This window comes from Pocillopora damicornis, chromosome 2, assembly GCF_964200805.1.
Source record: "Pocillopora damicornis chromosome 2, jaPocDami1.2, whole genome shotgun sequence".
NCBI classification, from domain to species: domain Eukaryota; kingdom Metazoa; phylum Cnidaria; class Anthozoa; order Scleractinia; family Pocilloporidae; genus Pocillopora; species Pocillopora damicornis.
The window spans coordinates 37,895,390-37,914,753 of NC_142671.1; the positions used below are offsets into that span (position 1 = coordinate 37,895,390).

The window sequence follows — 19,364 nt, forward strand, 5'->3', positions numbered from 1 at the left end:
GACCCAAGACCCAAGACCCAAGACCCAAGACCCAAGACCCAAGACCCAAGACCCAAGACCCAAGACCCAAACCCTAAAACAAAACCCAACATCTAAACCCTTAACACACAAACCTTAACCAAAACCTAAAACCAGAAGCCTCCAGCAGAAACATTAAACACACAACCCCATACAACAAAACCCCAAAACGCTAAACCCAACATCCAAAACCCTAAACCAAAACCCTAAGCCTAAAACCCAAAACGCGAAACCCCAAACTCCAAACCCCAAAACCCTAAACCCAACACCCAAAACCCAAACCCCAAACCCCAAACCCCAAACCCCAAACCCAAACCCAAACCCCAAACCCCAAACCCCAAACCCCAAACCCCAAACCCCAAACCCCAAACCCCAAACCCCAAACCCCAAACCCCAAACCCCAAACCCCAAACCCCAAACCCCAAACCCCAAACCCCAAACCCCAAACCCCAAACCCCAAACCCCAAACCCCAAACCCCAAACCCCAAACCCCAAACCCCAAACCCCAAACCCCAAACCCTAAACCCTAAAGCAAAACCCTAAACCCCAGACTCAGAAAAACCCCTAAACCCTAAACTCTAAACCAAAACCCTACACCTAAAACCCTAAACTGAAACACTCAACCCAAAACCCTAACCCTAACTTTATCCATAACCCTAAGCAAAACGCTAGACCCTACTTCCAAAACCCTAAAAACTAAAACGCTAAACCCTACACCCAAAACCCTAGACCAAAACCCTACACCTAAAACCCTAAACTGAAACACTCAACCCGGCACTCAACCCAAAACCCTAACCCTAACCCTATCCATAACCCTAAGCAAAACGCTAGACCCTACATCCAAAACCCTAAAAACTAAAACGCTAAACCCTACACCCAAAACCCTAAACCAAAACCCTAAACCCAAAACCCAACTCCCAAAACCCTAAACCAAAACCCAAGACCCAAAACCCTAAAACCTATGCCCAAAACCCTAAGCAAAACCCTAAAGCTAAAACCAAAACTCTCTACAAAAGCCTTAAACCCAAAACCAAAAAACTCTAAACCAAAACCCTAAACCCTACACCAAAACCCAAGCCTAACCCTAACCCTAAACTTTAAACCCAAAACCCTCAGTCGAAAACCTAAATTCAAAAGCTTTCAACTCTAAACTTAAACCTAAACCTAAACCTAAACCTAAACCCGACTCAACACCCAACACCCTAAGACCTACACCCAACACATTAACCCTAAAACCTACACTAACACCCTAAAACCTAAACTCAAAACCCTAAACCCTAAGACCAAAACCCAAGGCCAAAACCCAAAACCGTAAGCCCTTACTCCAAACCCCTAAACCAAAAACCCTAAACCCTAAGCCCTAAACCCAACACCTGTTCCAATACCTTCAACCCTAAACTGAACTGTAAACCCTAAAGAAAAACGAAGACCCAAAACCCTAAACCCTTAACCCAAACCCCTTAACCAAACCCTTAAACCTTAAACCCAAAACCCCAAAACCCCCACCTTAAACCAAAACCCCATACCCTAAAAAAAACCCTAAACAAAAACCCAAGGCCCAAATCCCTAAATCCTAAACCCTAACCCTAAACACTAAATCCAAAACCCTAAACCAAAACTCAAAACCCTAAACTCAAAACCCTAAATAAAAACCCAAGACCCAAAACCCTAAGCCCTAAACCCTAAGCCCTAAGCCCTAAACCCTAAGCCCTAAACCCTAAACCCTAAGCCCTAAACCCTAAACCCTAAACCCTAAACCCTAAACCCTAAACCCTAAACCCTAAATCCAAAACCCAGGACCCTAAACCCTAAACAAAAAACCCAACACCATAAACCCTACACCCTAAACCAAAACCTTAAACCCAAAATCCAAAACCGGAAACCATAAACCAAAACCCTAATCCTTAAACCTAAACCCTAAACCCAAAACGAGAAACCCTGAAACTAAACCTTAAACCCTAAGCCCTTAACCTGAAACGCTAAACCAAAACCCTCAACCCTAAAACCTAAACCCAAGACCCAAAACCCAAGACCCAAAACCCAAGACCCAAAACCCAAAACCCAAAACCCAACACCAAAGACCCTAAACCAAAACCCTATATCATAACCAAACCCTCAACCGAAACCCAAGTCCAAAAACCCTAAACCCTAAACCCAAAACCCTAGACCCTAGACCCTAGACCCTAGGCCCTAGGCCCTAGACCCTAGACCCTAGACCCTAGACCCTAGACCCTAGACCCTAGACCCTAAACCCTAAACCCAAAACTCTAAACCAAAACTCAAAACCCAAAACCAAAATCCCTACACCGAAACCCAAGACCCTAAACCCAAACCCCTAAGTCCTAAACCTTAAACAAAAACTCTAAACCAAAACCCCAAGCCCAAACCCAATACCCTAAACCTTAAACCAAAGCCATGAACCCTAACCCTAACCCTAACCCTAACCCTAAACCCAAAGCCAAATCCCAGAGCCCTAAACCCTAAGCAAAAACCCAAAACCCTACGTCCTATACCCAAAACCCTAAACCAAACCCCTCGACCCAAAACCCAACATCCTCAACCGAAAACCCTAAAAAACTCAACACCCTAAACCCTCAATCCTGAATCCAAAACCCTAAATCAAAACCCAAAACCCAAAACCCTAAACCCAGAAGCCTACACGTAAAACCTTAAACACTCAACCATAAACCTAAGACCAAACCCCAAAACTCAAATCCGAGACCCAAAACCCAAAACCCAACACCCTAAGCCCTCGACCCTGAACCCTGAACCCTAAACCCTAAACCCTAAACCCTAAACCCTAAACCCTAAACCCTAAACCCAAAACACTAAACCCTACACCCTACAGCACAACCCTCAACCTCAAAGCCAAAACCCTCAACCCAAACCCCTGAACCCAAATCCCAAAACCCTAACCAGAGACCCTAAACTAAAACCCAATAAGCAACACCCTAAAACCTACACCCAAAACCCAAAACCTACAGCCAAAACCCAAAACTCTAAACCCTAAACCCTAAGCAAAAACCCTACTCCAAAACCTTTAACCCAAAACCCTAAATCCAAGGCCCAAATCCCTAAACCAGTAACCCAACACCAAAAACCCAGAACCCAGAACCCAATAACCAAAACCTTAAACCAAAACACTGAACCCAAGACCCTAAATCGAAAACCCAAAACGAAAACCTAAGATCTCAAACCCTCAACCGTAGACCCTAAATCCAAAACCCTAGTACAAAACCCGAACCTCTAAACCCTTAACCCAAAACCCTAAACCAAAACCCTAAGACCAAAAGCCTACACCCAAAACGTAAGACCCTCAACCCTAAACCTATGACACCAAACCCCAATACCCAAAACCCAAACCCAAAACCCAAACGCAAAGCCCTAAGCCCAAAACTCTAAACCAAAACCCTAAGCCTTAAACCCAAAACCCAAAACCCGAAACCTTAGACCCAAACCCTAAACAAAAACCCGAGACCCAATAACCTAGAATCCACACCCAAAACTTTAAACCCAAACCCTAAACCCAAAACCTTAACCCCTAACCCCTAACCCCTAAATAGAAAACCCAAAACGAAAACCTAAGATCTCAAACCTGCAACCGTAGACCCTAAATCCAAAACCCTAGTACAAAACCCGAACCTCTAAACCCTTAACCCAAAACCCTAAACCAAAACCCTAAGACCAAAAGCCTAAACCCAAGACGTAAGACCCTCAACCCTAAACCTATAACACCAAACCCCAAAACCCAAACCCGAAACCCAAAACCCAAACCCAAAGCCCTAAACCCAAAACTCTAAACCAAAACCCTAAACCTTAAACCCAAAGCCTTAACCCCAAAACCCAAAACCTTAAACCCAAACCCTAAACAAAAACCCGAGACCCAATAACCTAGAATCTACACCCAAAACTTTAAACCCAAACCCTAAACCCTAAACCCTAAATCCAAAACCTTACAACCAACACCCTGAACCAAAATCCCTAGCCCAAAACTCAAAGTCACAACCCAAAACCCTAAACTGTTAACCCAAAACCCTAAACCCACAAGCCTATACCGAAAAACCTTAGACCCTCAATCCTAAACCCATAAAACAAAACCCCAAAACCCAAACCCGGAACCCAAAACCCAAAACCCAAACCCAAAGCCGTAAACTCTAAACCCAAAAGCAAAACCTTAAATCTTAAACCTTAAACCTTAAACCTTAAACCTTAAACCTTAAACCTTAAACCCCAAACCCAAAACCCTAAACCTAAAACCCTAAGCAACAACCACCCTTAACCCAAAACCCTAAGCCAAATGCCCAACCCTAACCCTAAACCCTAACCCTAGACCAAATCCCAGAACCCTAAATCCCAAACCCTAAGCCAAATTCCAAAACCCTAAATCCCTAACCCTAAGCCAAATCCCGAAACCCTAAACCAAAAGCCAAATCCCAAAGCACTAAACCCAAAACCCAAAGCCAAATCCCAAAACTCTTAAACCAAAGCCCTAAGCCAAGTCTTGAAACCCTAAATCCAAAAAACTAAGCCAAATCCCAAAGCCCCACGCCAAATCCCAAAACCCTAAACCAAAAAAGGCTAAGCAAAACCCAAAACGCTAAGCAAAACCCAAAACCCTAAACCCCAAACCCTAGGCCGAATCCGAAAACCCTAAGCCTCAAACCCTCAGCGAAATCCGAAAACCCTAAATCCCCAAACCCTAAATCTCTAACCCTAAGCCAAATCCCGAAACCCTAAACCCGAAGCTAAATCCTAAAGCACTAAACCCAAAACCCTAAGCTAAATCCCAAAACCCTTAAACCAAGACCCTAAGCCAAGTCCCGAAACCCTTAACCCAAAAAACTAAGCCAAATGCCAAAACCCTAAACACCAAACCCTAAGCCAAATCCCAAAACCCTAAATCCCAAACCCTAACCCAAATACCAAAACCCTAAGCCCCAGACCCTAGGCCAAATCCCGAAACCCCAAACCCAAAGCCAATTCCAAAGAACTGAACCCAAAACCCTAAGCCAAATCCCAAGACCCTAAAACCAAGACCCTAAGCCAAATCCCGAAACCCTAGACCCAAAACACTACGCCAAATCCCAAAAATTTAACTCAAATCTCAAATCCCTAAACACCAAACCCTAAGCAGAATCCCAAGATCCTAAACCCCAAACCCTAAGCCAAATCCCAAAACCCTTAGCCTCAAACCCTCAGCCAAATCCCAAAATCCTAAACCCTAAGCCAAATTCAAACACCCTAAGCCCAAAGCCAAATCCCAAAGCCCTAAACCCTAAACCAAATCCCAAAACCCTAAGCCCTGAACCGTAGACCAAATCCCTAACCCTAACCCTAACCCTAACCCAAAACCCTAAGCCAAGTCTTGAAACCCTAAACCCAAAACTAAACCAAATCCCAAAACCCTACGCCAAATCCCAAAACCCTAAACCCAAAACGCTAAGCAAAACCCAAAACCCTAAACCCCAAACCCTAGGCAGAATCCGAAAACCCTAAGCCTCAAACCCTCAGCCAAATCCGAAGACCCTAAATCTTAAAACCCTAAATCCCTAACCCTAAGCCAAATCCCGAAACCCTAAACCCGAAGCTAAATCCAAAAGCACTAAACCCAAAACCCTAAGCCAAATCCCAAAACCCTTAAACCAAGACCCTAAGCCAAGTCCCGAAACCCTTAACCCAAGACCCTAAGCCAAATCCCAAAACCCCAAACCCAAAAAGCTAAGCCAAACCCTAAACCCTAAACCCCAAACCCTAGACAAAATCCTAAAACCCTAAATCCGAAACCCATTGCCAAATCCCAAAACCCTAAATCCCTAACCCTAGGCCAAATTCCGAAACCCTTAACCCAAAGCCAAATCCCAAAGCACTAAACCCAAAACCCTAAGCTAAATCCCAAAACCCTCAAACCAAAACCGTAAGCCTACTCCCGAAACCGTAAACCCAAAAAAACTAGGCGAAATCCAAAAACCCTAAGTCGAATCCAAAAACCCTAAACCCAAAACCCTTGGCCAAATCCCGAAACCTTAAACCCAAAAACCTAAGCCAAATCCCAAAACCCTAAACCCGAAACGCTAAGGAAAACCCTAAACCCTAAACCCCAAACCCTAGGCCAAATCCCAAAACATTCAACCCAAAACCCTAAGCCAACTCTAAAAACCCTAGACCCAAAACCCTACGCTAATTCCAAAGCACTAAACCCCAAACCCTAAGCCAAATCCCGAAACCCTCAAACCAAAACCGTAAGCCAGGTTCCGAAACCCTAAACCCAAAAAAAGTAAGCGAAATCCAAAAACCCTAAGTCGAATCCAAAAACCCTAAACCCAAAACCCTAGGCCAAATCCCGAAACCCTAAACTCAAAAACCTAAGCCAAATCCCAAAACTCTAAACCCAAAACGCTAAGCAAAACCCTAAACCCTAACCCCCAAACCCTAAGGCCAAATCCCAAAGCATTCAACCAAAAACTCTAAGCCAACTCCAAAAACCCTAAACCCAAAACCCTACGCCAAATCCCAAGGCACTAAACCCAAAACCCAAAACAAAATCCCAAAACCATAAGCCACGTCCCGAAAACCTAAACCCAAAAAAACCAAGCGAAATCCCAAAACCCTAAACCCAAAACCCTAAGCTTAATCCCAAAACCCTAAACCTAAAACGCAAAGGAAAACCCTAAACCCTAAACACTAAGCCCTAAACCCCAAACCCTAGGTCAAACACTGAATCCCTAACCTTAAGTCAAATCCAAAAACCCTAAACCCAAAACCCTAGACCAAATCCCGAAACCCTAAACCCAAAACCCTAAGCCAAATCCCAAAACCCTAAACCCAAAACGCTAAGGAAAACCCTAAACCCAAAACCCCAGACTCTAGACCAAATCCCAAAACCCTAAACCCAAAACCATAAGCCAAATCCAAAAGCCCTAAACCCAAAACCCTAGGCGAAATCCCAAAACCCTAGACCCAAAACGCTAAGCCAAACCCAAAACCCTAAACCCCAGACCCTAGGCCAAATTCCCAAGCACTAAACCCAAAACCCTAAGCCAAATCCCAAAACCCTTAAACCAAAACCCTAAGCCAAGTCCCGAAACCCTAAACCCAAAAAACTAAGCCAAATCCCAAAATCCTAAGTCGAATCCCAAAACCCTAAGCCAAATCCCAAAACCCTAAATCCCAAACCCCACCCAAATCCCAAAACCCTAAACCCAAACCCAATTACTTGCAACCCTAAGCAATTACTTGGCAGAACCCCAAAAGCCTACACCAGGATCCAAAAACCCTGAACCCTGAGCAAAACCCCAAAACCCAAAACTCAAAACCCTGAGTCACATACCAAAACCCTAAACCCAAAATGCTAAGCCAAACCCTAAACCCCAAACCCTAGACCAACTCCCAAAACCCTAAATCTCAAACCCTAAGTCAACTCCTAACACCCTAAACACCAAACCCTAACCCAAATTCCAAAACCCTAAGCCCCAAACCCTAGGCCAAATCCCAAAACCCTAAACCCAAAGCCAGCCTTTAAAGCACTAAACCCAACACCCTAAGCCAAATCCCAAAACCATAAACCAAGACCCTAAGCCAAATCCCGAAACCCCAAGCCCAAAACACTAGGCCAAATCCCAAAACCCTTAGTCAAATCCCAAAACCCTAAACACCAAACCCTCAGCCAAATCCCGAAACCCTAAACCCCAAACCCTAAGCCAAATCCCAAAACCCTAAGCCCCAAACCCTCAGCCAACTCCCAAAACCCTAATGCCCAAACCCTAAGCCAAGTCCCAAAACCCTAAACCCAAATCCAAACACCCTAAACCAAAAGCCAAATCCCTAAACCCTAAGCCAAATCCCAAAACCCTAAGCCCCGAACCGTAGACCAAATCCCAAAACCCTAAGCCCCGAACCATAGACCAAATCCCAAAACCCTAAACCCCAAACCCTATGCCAAATCCCAAAACCCTAAACGCAAACCCTAAACGTAAAACCCTAAGCAACCAACACCATAAGCCCAAAACCCTAAGTAACATCCCAAAACCCTAAGCCACATCCCAAAACCCTATATTCTTAACCCAAAACCCCTAAACCCACATGCCTACACCAGAAAAACCTTACACCCTCACCCTAAACCCATAAAACCAAACCCCAAAACGAAACTCAAACCCTAAAGCTCAAACGAAAATCCTAAACCTAAAACTCTTAACCCAAAATCCAAATCCCAAATTCCTAAGCCAAAACCCCTAACATTAAAGCAAAACCCAACACCCCACACACTAAAACCTACAATCAAATCCCTAAACCCAAAACTTGAAACCGTAAACCAAAACTCTAAGCCAAAACCCAAAACCATAAAGCCTAAGTCAAATCCCAAAATCCTAAACCCTAAGCCAAATCCCAAAACCCTACAACCCAAACCCTAAGCCAAATCCAAAATCCCTAGACCCCAAACTCAAAGCCAAATCCCAAAACCCTATGCCCCAAATCCTATACCAAGACTTCAAGCTCAATCCCAAAACACAAAGAAAAATCCCAAAACCCTAAGCCCTAGACCAAATCCCAAAATCCTAAACCCTAAGCCAAATCCCAAAACCCTACAACCCAAACCCTAAGCAAAATCCAAAATCCCTAGACCCCAAACTCAAAGCCAAATCCCAAAACCCTATGCCCCAAACCCTAGGCCAAGACCCTAAGCTCAATCCCAAAACACAGAAAAATCCCAAAACCCTAAGCCCTAGACCAAATCCCAAAACCCTAAACCCCAAACCCTACGCCAAATCCCAAATCCCTATACCCCAAACCCAAAGCCAAATCCCAAAACCCTAAGCCCCAAACCCTAGGCCAAATCCCGAAACCCTAAGCCCCAAACCCTACGCCAAGACCCTCAACCCCTAGCCAAATCGCAAAACCCTAACCCCAAGATTCAAAGCAAAAAACCAAATACCTTAATTAAAAACACTAAGCAAAACTCCAAAACTTTAGGACTCAAACCCTAAGCCAAATCCCAAAACCGTAAGACCCAAACCCTAAGCCAAATCCCAAAGCCCTAAACCCAAAAACCTAAACCAAATCCCAAAACCCTTAGCCCCAAACCCAAGGCCAAATCCCAAAACCTTAAACCCAAACCACACGCCAATTCCCAAAACCCCAGACTCCAAACCCCATGCCAAATCCCAAAAGCATAAGCACCAAACCCTAAGCCAAATCCCAAATCCCAAATCCCTAAACCCAAAACTCTAAGACAAATCCCAAAACCCTATGCCCCGAAGCCTAGGTCAAAACCCTAAGCTAAATCCCAAAACCCTAAACCCAAAATATTAAGCAAAATCCAAAAATCTAAGCCCTAAAGCAAATCCCAAAACCCAAAGCCCCAAACGCTAAGCCAAATCCCAAAAATCTAAGCCTAAAATCCTGGGCCAAAACACTAAACCCATAGCCAAATCGAAAAACCCTAACCCCAAAACACTAAGCAAAATCCTAAAACCCTTAATCCAAAACACCAACCAAAATCCCAAAATCTTAAGGTTAAAACACCCAAGCCAAATCCCAAAACCCTAGAACCCAAACCCTAGGCCAAATCCCAAAACCCTAAACCTCAAACCCTAGACAAAAACCTTAAACCCTAAGCCAAATCCAAAAGCCCCAAACCCAAAACTGTACGCAAAATCCCAAAACCCTAAGACAAAACCCTACGCCAAATCCCAAAACCCTAAGCCCCCAGCCCTAGGCCAAATCCTAAAACCTTAAACCCAAACCATCAGCTAAATCCCAAGACCCGAAGCCCCAAACCCTAGGTCAAATACCAATACCCTAAGTGCCAAATCCTACGCCAAATCGAAAAACCCCAGACCAAAACTCTGAATCATATCCACAAACCCTAAATCCCAAACCCTAATAAAAATCCCAACACACTAAACCACAAACCCTTACCCAAATATCAAGGCCCCAGACCAAAAAAATCCTCCGCCAAATCCCAAAACCTTAAGCCCAAAACGATATCTTTCAACCCCAAACCCTAAACCAAATAAAAAAACCTTCCACCCCAAGCAAAATACCAAAGCCCTAAAACCTTCTTGAAATTTCAAAACCCCACAACCAAACAAAACAGCCTAAACCATAACCCAAGCCTTAACCCTAGCCCTAACCCCAAACCTAACCCTAACCCTAACCCTAACCCTAACCAGTAAATTGCTTTAGGGTTAGGGTTAGGGTTAGGGTCCAACAGTACGCCAAACGACTGGGTACATCCGTTCAGTTTGTCACCCTCAACTGTAAATATGTGTAGCTCTGGATTCATACACTTTTAAAGCGCGTTCCTTCGACGTACGAGTTTCTACCAAAGTACACAAAACGAAGCAAAAATGCCTGGGATATTTGACAGGCACTTGCGACCTCCCTTTAGAAAATGGACCGATCGTCGGGAAAATACTCTCCGTTTACCGAGCAGAATAAGCCTCAGAAGGTTGGTTCTACGAGTCTTAGACTGAAAGTCCTTGACATCTACTCACTACCTTCGCCATGTGTTTTGTCTGTTTCCATTTCGACACCGAGGGGGTACTGGGGTGTATGCATAGAGTTGAGCCCGCGCTCCAAAATTTAAAAAAAAATTATTGGAGCCAAAATCAAAAAGCTTCGGACAATGAAATACTCCTAGAGGAAATTCTAATCACAGAAAACGTGCCTGTCAAATTGGCGAAATGAAATAAATATGAACCCTCCACTCCCACAAGTGACCAAGACAGAACTTCTCCTTACTGTATGAATACAATATCAAGCAGGCAGGTGACGAGAATGGAGAAGAACATCGATCATGGGATTAGTAGTTGAGCCAATACCAAATTCTTTGAACTCACATCATAAGAGTTGTCTGGCAGATAGTAAGGACAATTACTAATCAGATCTTGGGAGTGAAAGGGTTTCATACATCGAGGTTGCACTGTCCGGTTTTAATGCCCGTATACTAGCACATGAGACATTTCTGCGATTTGATTGGCTTAGAGCAGTGGTGTTTCAGCTTAATTTAAGCCAAATACCTACATGTGAAAATTACAAACTAAACCCGGGTAGCGGTAGAGACGAATAACAGCATAATTTGTACCTGATGTTTGGCATGAATACCACTGGTGATATTTCAAAATTGCCTCAAATGCCACCGGCCTAACAGCTGGTGAGACTACGCATAACAATTTCGAAATATCACTGCAGGCATTTAGGTCAAATATCGCTAGAGATCATCCAATTACCTACACAAAGACAAAGGACAAAACCACACACTCCTTTGAATATAAATTTGGGCACCAGTCTTTATTTTCAACAACAATACCAATGAATGTGTCAAAACTTTTCTTGTCTACTCCATTCGGTTAGGCAGTATTGTTTAGAGGGGGAAAAAATCTCCAGTCATCACTGCCTGCACACATTCAACCTTGATGGTGGCACTTGATAGCTACATCACACCAGCACAGTTCCTGCCCTTGCATGTCAGCTGCTGCAACTGAAGAAAAGAGAGAATTTTGCTCATCTGTTGACACTGATAGAAACATGAAATTGCACAGCAAAAAGTATGACAATTCCTTAAGGCCAGAGCTAGCTTCACACTGAATTCCTGCACTTTTTGAAGCAATAATAACCAATCCAAAGTGTCTGAATGAAATTCAGCTGCAAAGGAGGAATGAATTAATGTCAAGGGTTGATGTGATAATGATGGACGGAGTTAAAAGTTTCTGATGGCTGTCATTTCCATAGCGCTGGTCGCAGGCCTGCGGCAGACTGTTGAGGTGGTAGCCCCAGGTGCCCAGAAGGCCTGCGCGCGTAGCGCAATGGTGATCATGGCCTGTCAGGGGAACGACAGCCTCTTGTGTGTTCAGTGGGGGAAATGTTACGTAGACGGGTAAATGGATGGTATAATCCAGAAATCTAGTAATGTCATTGACCATATTTACCTGCAGGCGAGGCGATGTGACAGCTCTTAATAACCCTTTCACTACCGCAAATGACCTGGAGAGAGAATTTTTCCTAACGATATAAATACAATATGAACAGGGTGAGTGCTGAGAATCCAGAACATCATCTCAATTTGGGGACCATTGGTTGATGCCATACTAAATTCTACCAAGGAACTACCATCATAAGGATTGTATGGTTGACAGTGAGGAGAGGTGCAAATTTGATCTGGGAGCTAAAGGGTTACACTCAAGTGGTAAGGGACGTACAGGTGCAATCTGGTTTGAAGGGAATTTCGAATTTCATTCCTGTGCAAGCCCTGTCATTTCAAATGGCTGACAGATAACAATAATAATATTATCTCGGAGTGGGTGATCAATCATTATTCTCACGGATTTGATTTTATGAATTGACTGACCTTTTTTTTTCCCAGGGAAGGATTCAATTTGTACTTCACTTGGTCCTTGTTTCCCCTACAGGCAGGAAAGCAGGAAAATTCACATTGACATTCAATTTACAGCCTCCTTTTAATGAAGCCTTTCACTCCCTCCCAAGATCTCCATAGTAATTCTCCTTACTGTCAGCCATACAGTTCTGGTGACGTTGGCTTGGAGAATTTTCTATTGGATCAGCTTAAGTTCCCTTCATTTCTATTTTTCTTTGATCTCATCACTTGTCTGCTTGATATTGCACATTGTATATTGTATATTGGATATTGGATATTGGATATTGGATATTGTATTATCATTTCTACTATTATTAAATGAGATTGCTAAAAACATGAAATTTCTGCCAACAATGCCAATAGGCAGTGGAGAGAAGAGGTAGAGAGAGAGAGAGGCGATGGAATGGTCAGTGCAGGAGAGTGGAAGAAATGCTCACAAGTTGTAGCTGCAGAGGTGAAACTTTGAGGGGCTGTCGTTCCTAGACCGCTGGCCGGTTGGTGAGGGCAAACTGTTGAGGCCGGAGCCACAGGCTCCACCAGCGCTAGCGCGCGTCGCAAAGCGAGCAGCGGGGCTTGCCAGGGGAAAGGCAGGGCACTGTTTGTGCAGAGGTCAAGGAGGGACATAGACCAGCAGGTAGTAGAAGGATGTTTTTTCTTTCAATGGTCTGTTTTCAGTGGTGCACTTTGGGAACAATTGATTGTTATTCATACCTCAGTCACTGGGTGGATTTGCAGGTGCAGGTGCCTGTACAGGACTTGGTCCTTGGTTGGCCTAGAGGAAAGAAAAGCAGGGGTCAAAAATTAGCATTGACATTTTTGATTTGAAACATGTAATATCATCATTATTATTATTATTATTATTATTATTATTATTATTATTATTATTCAGATTGCATTTCATGCATTTAACCCCTGGCCAGTAATTCTGGAAATGAAGAAAGGAAAGCCTGCCCTCTTACCACAGGTAGAGGGTTGTTTTGGGCATCATCATTGCAAAACTGTTCTAATTTGTACTCCTAACGATATCAATACAGCATCAACAGGATGAGTGCTGAGAATCCAGAACATCATCTCAATTTGGGGACCATTGGTTGATGCCATACTAAATTCTACCAAGTAGCTACCATCAAAAGGATTGTATGGTTGACAGTGAGGAGAGGTGCAAATTTGATATGGGAGCTAAAGGGTTAACCCTTGAACTCCTGTTAGTGTTTGACACTATATAACTCCCTATAATATCCATACATTATTCAGCAAACAGGTGGTGAGAATCATCAGACATATCAGGCACAAGTGGTTACCTTGATATACATATATATATATATATAGCCACTTTCCCAGGCAAGGATTGGATTTGTACTTCACTGGAGGAATGTGCATGACTTGGTCCTCGGGCCGGGAGAAGTCACATGTCGATCACCTCTGGCAGTTTGAGGGTGAAATGAAATGAAATGGCACAGCAAGACACTGACTCTTTTGGCATGCAAAACACTCAAGCGGAGACCTCTCGGGTCTTTCTTTCTTTCTTTTTTTGGATGCCACCCACCGTGAGAGAGAGAGAGAGTAACCCTGATGCAGATCATCCGATGAATCAGTAGGTAGATGAAAGTTGTTTCTCACCAATTTAAAAAAGTTGTGTGCAAAATAAATACAGACATCAGTACAATATCTAGGAGGTACTTAGGTACACGATACATCATCATTTTTATTATTGGACGAATCTATTTAACAAACAGATATGAACGAACCATGAATTAACCCTTTAACTCCCAGATCAAACTTGTAATTCTTTTGACTGCCAACCATACAATTCTTATCATGTGAGTCCGGAGAATTTAGTATTAGATCCACTAATTATCCACAAAATCCACATTTTTCTCTCTTCTCGTCACCTAGATGGTCGATATTGTGTGGATGATGTAAGGAGAAACTCTGTGTCGGTCACTCACTTCTGTGTTGGTTGGAGTTGAAGGGTTAAATATAAAAGTTGCATTGCACTGTCTAACCCTAAGCAAGCAAAAAAAAAAAAAAAACCCAACACATCAAGTGTCAACCCCAAGCAAAACTAGTTCCCACACAAAACTCTGAGGACATTCTTACAAAAAGTCTTAAAATCTCTTGCTTTAACCGGCCTTTGACTCCCAAGATCTGATTGGCTGCCACATAATTGTAAATAAGTGACAAGAATTTGGTGTTAGATCAAGATCACCACTTCTACTCGATAAGGTTGAGTTTTCTCCTGACCTGTCTGCCAGATAATGTTTAGATATTAATTACAGGGAGAAGTTACATGTGAATCACTCTTGGGAGTCAAAAAAGGGTTAAAGCCTCAGAATTGGCCAAGGAAGAACCTTCCAGATTTCTACATCTAGTTAGCAGCCCATGCAGCTAGCTAGCTAGCTAGCTAGCTAGCCTCTACAATCTACACTTGTAAAGAATTGAGAAAATTTAAACAAGCTGGCCAAACCAGTAATCTCAATACTCACTCGTAAAGAAAGAATCGAGAGATTTCAACAAGGTGGCCAAACCCAAAAGAAAAGGTCATTGCACTTGCATTATTTTCATGCTCATGCAGACAACATTCAGACAACCTGTGTCGGTGAAACAAACACTTTGGACTTTCGTCAAGGAGTAAGTGACGCGTTTTCAAAAAAACTGATAACAATTTCAACCTTCCACTTCTACCATCCGACACTGCACCCCGAATGTCAAATATAAAATCAACTGGGAACTGGAAATCTTGCAAATTCTTCATCTGGCAACGGCCATAGCAGAATCACTTGGATTGGAGACTCAGTGTCTTACTCTTCAGTAACTACCAGTGAGTGTCTGGGCTGAGGGGGGAAAAAAAAAAAAGAAAAGAGGATCGGAGAGCCACATTACTTCTCACTACAGCGAGAAAGTCAAATGGTCTGCAAAAGGCTTCGAACAAAGAGCAGAGTGCCATCGGCATGACTTTATTCAGCAACCAGAACGCAAATTATGTTTCTGAACTGTTACCACGATCGATCTTGTATTTTTTCACGACAAAAGAGGTCCCTTTGGATGCCGTGTCAATGTTCCATTCACTTACAGTGAGAGCATTTGACTTATCAGCAGTTAGAAATATATGGCATGGCAGATTGTAACTCTGTCATAATAGATAATAGATGATAGCTGACTTACCGGAGCTGAGCTGCTCTCTCTCAGGCTCGATCAACCAAAGACGACTATCCCTCCGACCGGAACCCATGCTATCATAGCAGCTACATCACGGTGCCCGGTACCGACGACAGTCGTGCCGTTTATAGCTACTATACGATCTCCGACGCAGATCCCGGGAGCTTCGTGCGCAATGCTTCCTGGATCGATACCTTCGATGAGTGCACAACCCGAACTATCATTTGTTATGTGAAGACCCAAGGATGGGCCTGCTTTAGACACTGTCACAGTTTTGCGTTCTCCTTTAACAGGTGCAGACGTGAAGCCATCAGCTCCAGTTTGCCCTCCGAGTAACCCTTCCGTGACCATTCCGCATGCAGTTAGCGTGGACATAAGACAAGATCTGATGGAAAGAAATGTAAATTCTCAGGTCAACTCAATTCAGATAATGTATACAGCCACTAGAGAGTCTCGAAATAAGTGCTCTCCTCGCCCAACGAATCATTCTTTGCACAGGGTTACCTTGAACACAGCAACATCGCAACTTCGAAACCTCGGGGATGGAAGGTGTGTGATGCCACATTCCCACTGCCTCCGATTTCGTGGAGGCGAAACGAAAAGACATGTCTGTCTAGCTCGCAGGGCTAGCTAGTCGAGTCACCTAATGCGCGTGCGCGCGCGCCTTGGGAGGGGGGGAGGGGGGAGGGGGGGACATTTGGCGCTAGGCCGAGATGGCCGGCCAACTAGCCAATCAAATAATAATAAATAAAATCATCATAAGCTTTATTTACGTGTCAAATAAGATAGCAGTTTCCCACTAGGTAAGCACACCTAAACTAAACTCATCTGATCTATATAAAACTATGCGTTAAAAATTTATTGGAATATGATAAAAGAGCTCTTCCCATATAAAAACTACCCTACCCCGAAAATAGGTAGACCCCACGTTTATAATACCCCACCCTGTATAATAAGATGATAACCTTCATATGATGAGATAATAAGATGATAATAATTACAATAATATGATCTTGATAGTATTTAAAATATTTAAGATTGACGTTCTTGTACCCTCTCTACTTTTCTAGAATCACTAGCTTTGCAACAATTCCATACAGTACCACAGTAAGTTAAAATAAGGCAGAATAGCAGCCTTAAAAAGTTGTAATTTAGCCTTGGCTGGGATTAACTTCCTTAATCTATTAGTTACACCCAGCCTTTGACTGCTTCCTTTTTTTTTCTTTTTTTTTTTAATTTTTTTTTTTTTTTAACAGATGTTACTTACGCGATCAGAAAAATGTAAATTATCATCAATATTTACACCCAATAACTTAGAATAGAATTATATGATTTAATGGCTGTTCCGTTAACATTTAGCTCTAACTGTTCATCATTTAGTCTACCTCCTTTCGATATCATTGATCCATATTTATCAAAGTTCCCTTTGAACCGTCACATGTTTCGACGCGCGAGCTGTGGGCAAATAATTAATTCGTGTGCGGGCAAGTCCGAATCGGCCCGGACGTGCGTGGGCAAGTTTGAATCGGGGAAAAATCACCATTCGTGGCCGGTTTTTGCCTGTCGGGTGTGTTGCTTTTGTGACGGACGGCTTCAAATGAAATAATTCCGGGTGCAAAAAAAAACAAAAACAAAATCAAAACAAGAAAACAAGAAAACAAGAAAGCAAGAAAACAGGACAGGACCGAACAGAACAGCAAAAGCCAGACAAATTCAAATTCACACACTTTTTATTATTTATCTGACAGCTAGAAATCTCTCTGGCGGCTTCCAAAAGTCCAACAACAATAGCGAAGAAAAGGGATCTTCTTAGAGTTCTCGTTCTGTTTTTTTTTTTCTCCTCTTTGTCCTTTTGCTTTGTCCTTTTTTTTTTTTTGAGGTCAGGATCCCCGCTCCCCGCCCATGACTGCCTTGTGTATCTCGCGCACGCTGGTCAGCAGTCGCATGGCGTAGGGACTGCCTTTGGCAGCAGCCACCTTCACAGCGACTAGCGACTCTCTCGACTCCACCCACTGCTCACCGTCCAAGTCTGGGGCATAGTTAGAACCTCCGGTGTGCCTGTACCATAGAAGGAGGGCTTGGCCTTCCGGCAGGAAAGCTTGAACACGCCCCAGGAAAATCGAAGGCTTCTGTAGGGTGCTGTCCTCGGCCACGAGTCCCACAAAGTCGCCCACGTCGATCTCCGGCTCCGAGATCTCTGGCAGCTGGAGAGACCTGGTCATGGGCCCGGCCACAAGCTCCTCTTCTTCGGCCTTGCGCCTGGCCAGATCTAATGCCGGGGTCTTCTTCTGGTTTGCCGTGCGTCGGTCGTAAGTGTGCTGGGCCTGCTCTCGGGAGTGCCGGAGACAAGCAGCAAGGCTGTCTTTCATCTGATCGTCGCATCCGCTGCAGATAGACAGAGGGAGAACGACAAAAAGAAAAACGTATCAAACGGTTATCAGCGATGTGGCTATGCCGGCGTTTTAAAGCAACAGATTCCAAAATTCGCGGGGAACGAACGAAGGAAGGAAGGAAGGAAGGAAGGACGTGACTTGCAGTTCAATAGCCATGTCGACCTACCTCTGGGAATATGCCCAGGTTACGAAAGATGACCTTAGTCCGCATACCGCCACCTTGCTTCCGGTCAGGAGTTCGAACATTTTCTGTAAACGTGTTGTGAACGACGTGCTCGAGTACGGTGCACCCTTGGAATTCTGAAATGAAATAGGTCAGAGTCAAAATGATCTGCTGCTGCACAGCAGTGGGCCCAGTTGTTCAAAGGCCGATTAGCTCTAACCCAGGGTTAAATTTTAATCCAGCTTTCTTTATTTCTTTGTTCAAAAGTCTTTTGGGGAAAGTTTTCACTATTCTTTTTAGAACATGCAATGATCAAATTGCAAGCAAAAAGATTTGAACTGAATTTTCTCTTAAAGTTTTCAGACCTGAAATCAAATTTCACACTAACCCCGGGTTACTTTAACCCAGCTTTGAACAACCAGGGCCTGTGGTGACTGTGACCCACGGCCAGTGTTTTCAAAGAGTCCTCTTCGGCCCAAAAATCCCTAACCAGTTAGCTAGTTTCAAGCGAGTGCTACTTCACCCGGCGACGGCATGAGTTGGACAATTTTGCCTTGCCGAGCCCGGCAATTTTAGCCCGCGCTAGCTAGCTGGCTATAAGACGGGGAACCCTATACTTACCAGAAACAGGTAGTTGCTGCACAGCGTCGGATTAAGCACCTTTCTGAATTCTGATACAAACTGTATGAACAGCCTGCAGAGTTGGCTGTCTGCCTGCGGGGAGAGAGAGAGAGAGAGAGAGAGAGAGAGAGAGAGAGAGAGAGAGAGAGAGAGAGACTGTTATTAAAGTGTGCTCAGAACTCTTGTTAATTTCCGTACTCTGCTCGTGTCAGTCGTTCAGTCGTGACAAGAATTACCTGTATGGGAATAGTTTCAGGCCCGCTCTGCTTGCAGGTTTTGAACCTTCCGAGGTGTAGCACGATGCCGTCGCCATCTGTCTTGATCAAGGCCACGTTTCTGTCACGATAGTGCGCTTTCTGAAACGGTTCTTCCAGTTGGCTTTCCAAGACCAACTCCATCGTCCTGATTTCTAGGCCCCTGCTGGGCGGGAGGTGGGTGTACAGTGACAAAAGCAGCAGGTCGCGGGCCTCCTGAGCGCGTTGCTGTCTGCCCTTGGCCAATTCAAACCGGCACCGCTGGGCTTCCCTAGCTAGGAGGACTTGTTCCCTTAAGAGAAAGCGGGGACCAGTGTTCTTTAATATCTTTAGAAACGATTCATTCCTACAAATTGAAACTGTACTTCTTGCATTTATTTTCA

The 19,364-nt window shown here is 43.9% G+C and overlaps 2 protein-coding genes across 2 annotated transcripts; both read right to left on the reverse strand.

The window, feature by feature from the left end:
- Positions 1–15,015: 15,015 nt before the first annotated feature.
- On the reverse strand, positions 15,016–16,198 carry LOC149051176 (PDZ domain-containing protein GIPC3-like). Its single transcript, XM_089195970.1, has 3 exons — positions 16,055–16,198; positions 15,557–15,935; positions 15,016–15,225 (listed from the first exon to the last, which is right to left on the reverse strand). Exons 1-2 carry the CDS (start codon positions 16,069–16,071, stop codon positions 15,587–15,589), a joined length of 366 nt encoding a protein of 121 aa, XP_089052096.1. The 5' UTR covers positions 16,072–16,198; the 3' UTR covers positions 15,016–15,225; positions 15,557–15,586.
- A 1,207-nt stretch (positions 16,199–17,405) lies between these two features.
- Positions 17,406–19,347, reverse strand: LOC149051177 (uncharacterized). Its single transcript, XM_089195104.1, has 4 exons — positions 18,964–19,347; positions 18,728–18,820; positions 18,110–18,243; positions 17,406–17,935 (listed from the first exon to the last, which is right to left on the reverse strand). The coding sequence occupies exons 1-4, from the start codon at positions 19,123–19,125 to the stop codon at positions 17,431–17,433; spliced, it is 894 nt and encodes a 297-aa protein (XP_089051230.1). The 5' UTR covers positions 19,126–19,347; the 3' UTR covers positions 17,406–17,430.
- Between the last annotated feature and the right edge of the window lie 17 nt (positions 19,348–19,364).

Excerpts from the sequence above, each read along its gene's own strand:
- LOC149051177 (XM_089195104.1), bottom strand. The coding sequence starts at position 19,125 with ATGGAGTTGGTCTTGGAAAGCCAACTGGAAGAACCGTTTCAGAAAGCG. Across the intron at positions 18,821-18,963 it reads CTGAAACTATTCCCATACAG|GCAGACAGCCAACTCTGCAG; the intron begins GTAATTCTTGTC and ends CTCTCCCCGCAG. Across the intron at positions 18,244-18,727 it reads GCAGCAACTACCTGTTTCTG|AATTCCAAGGGTGCACCGTA; the intron begins GTAAGTATAGGG and ends ATTTCATTTCAG.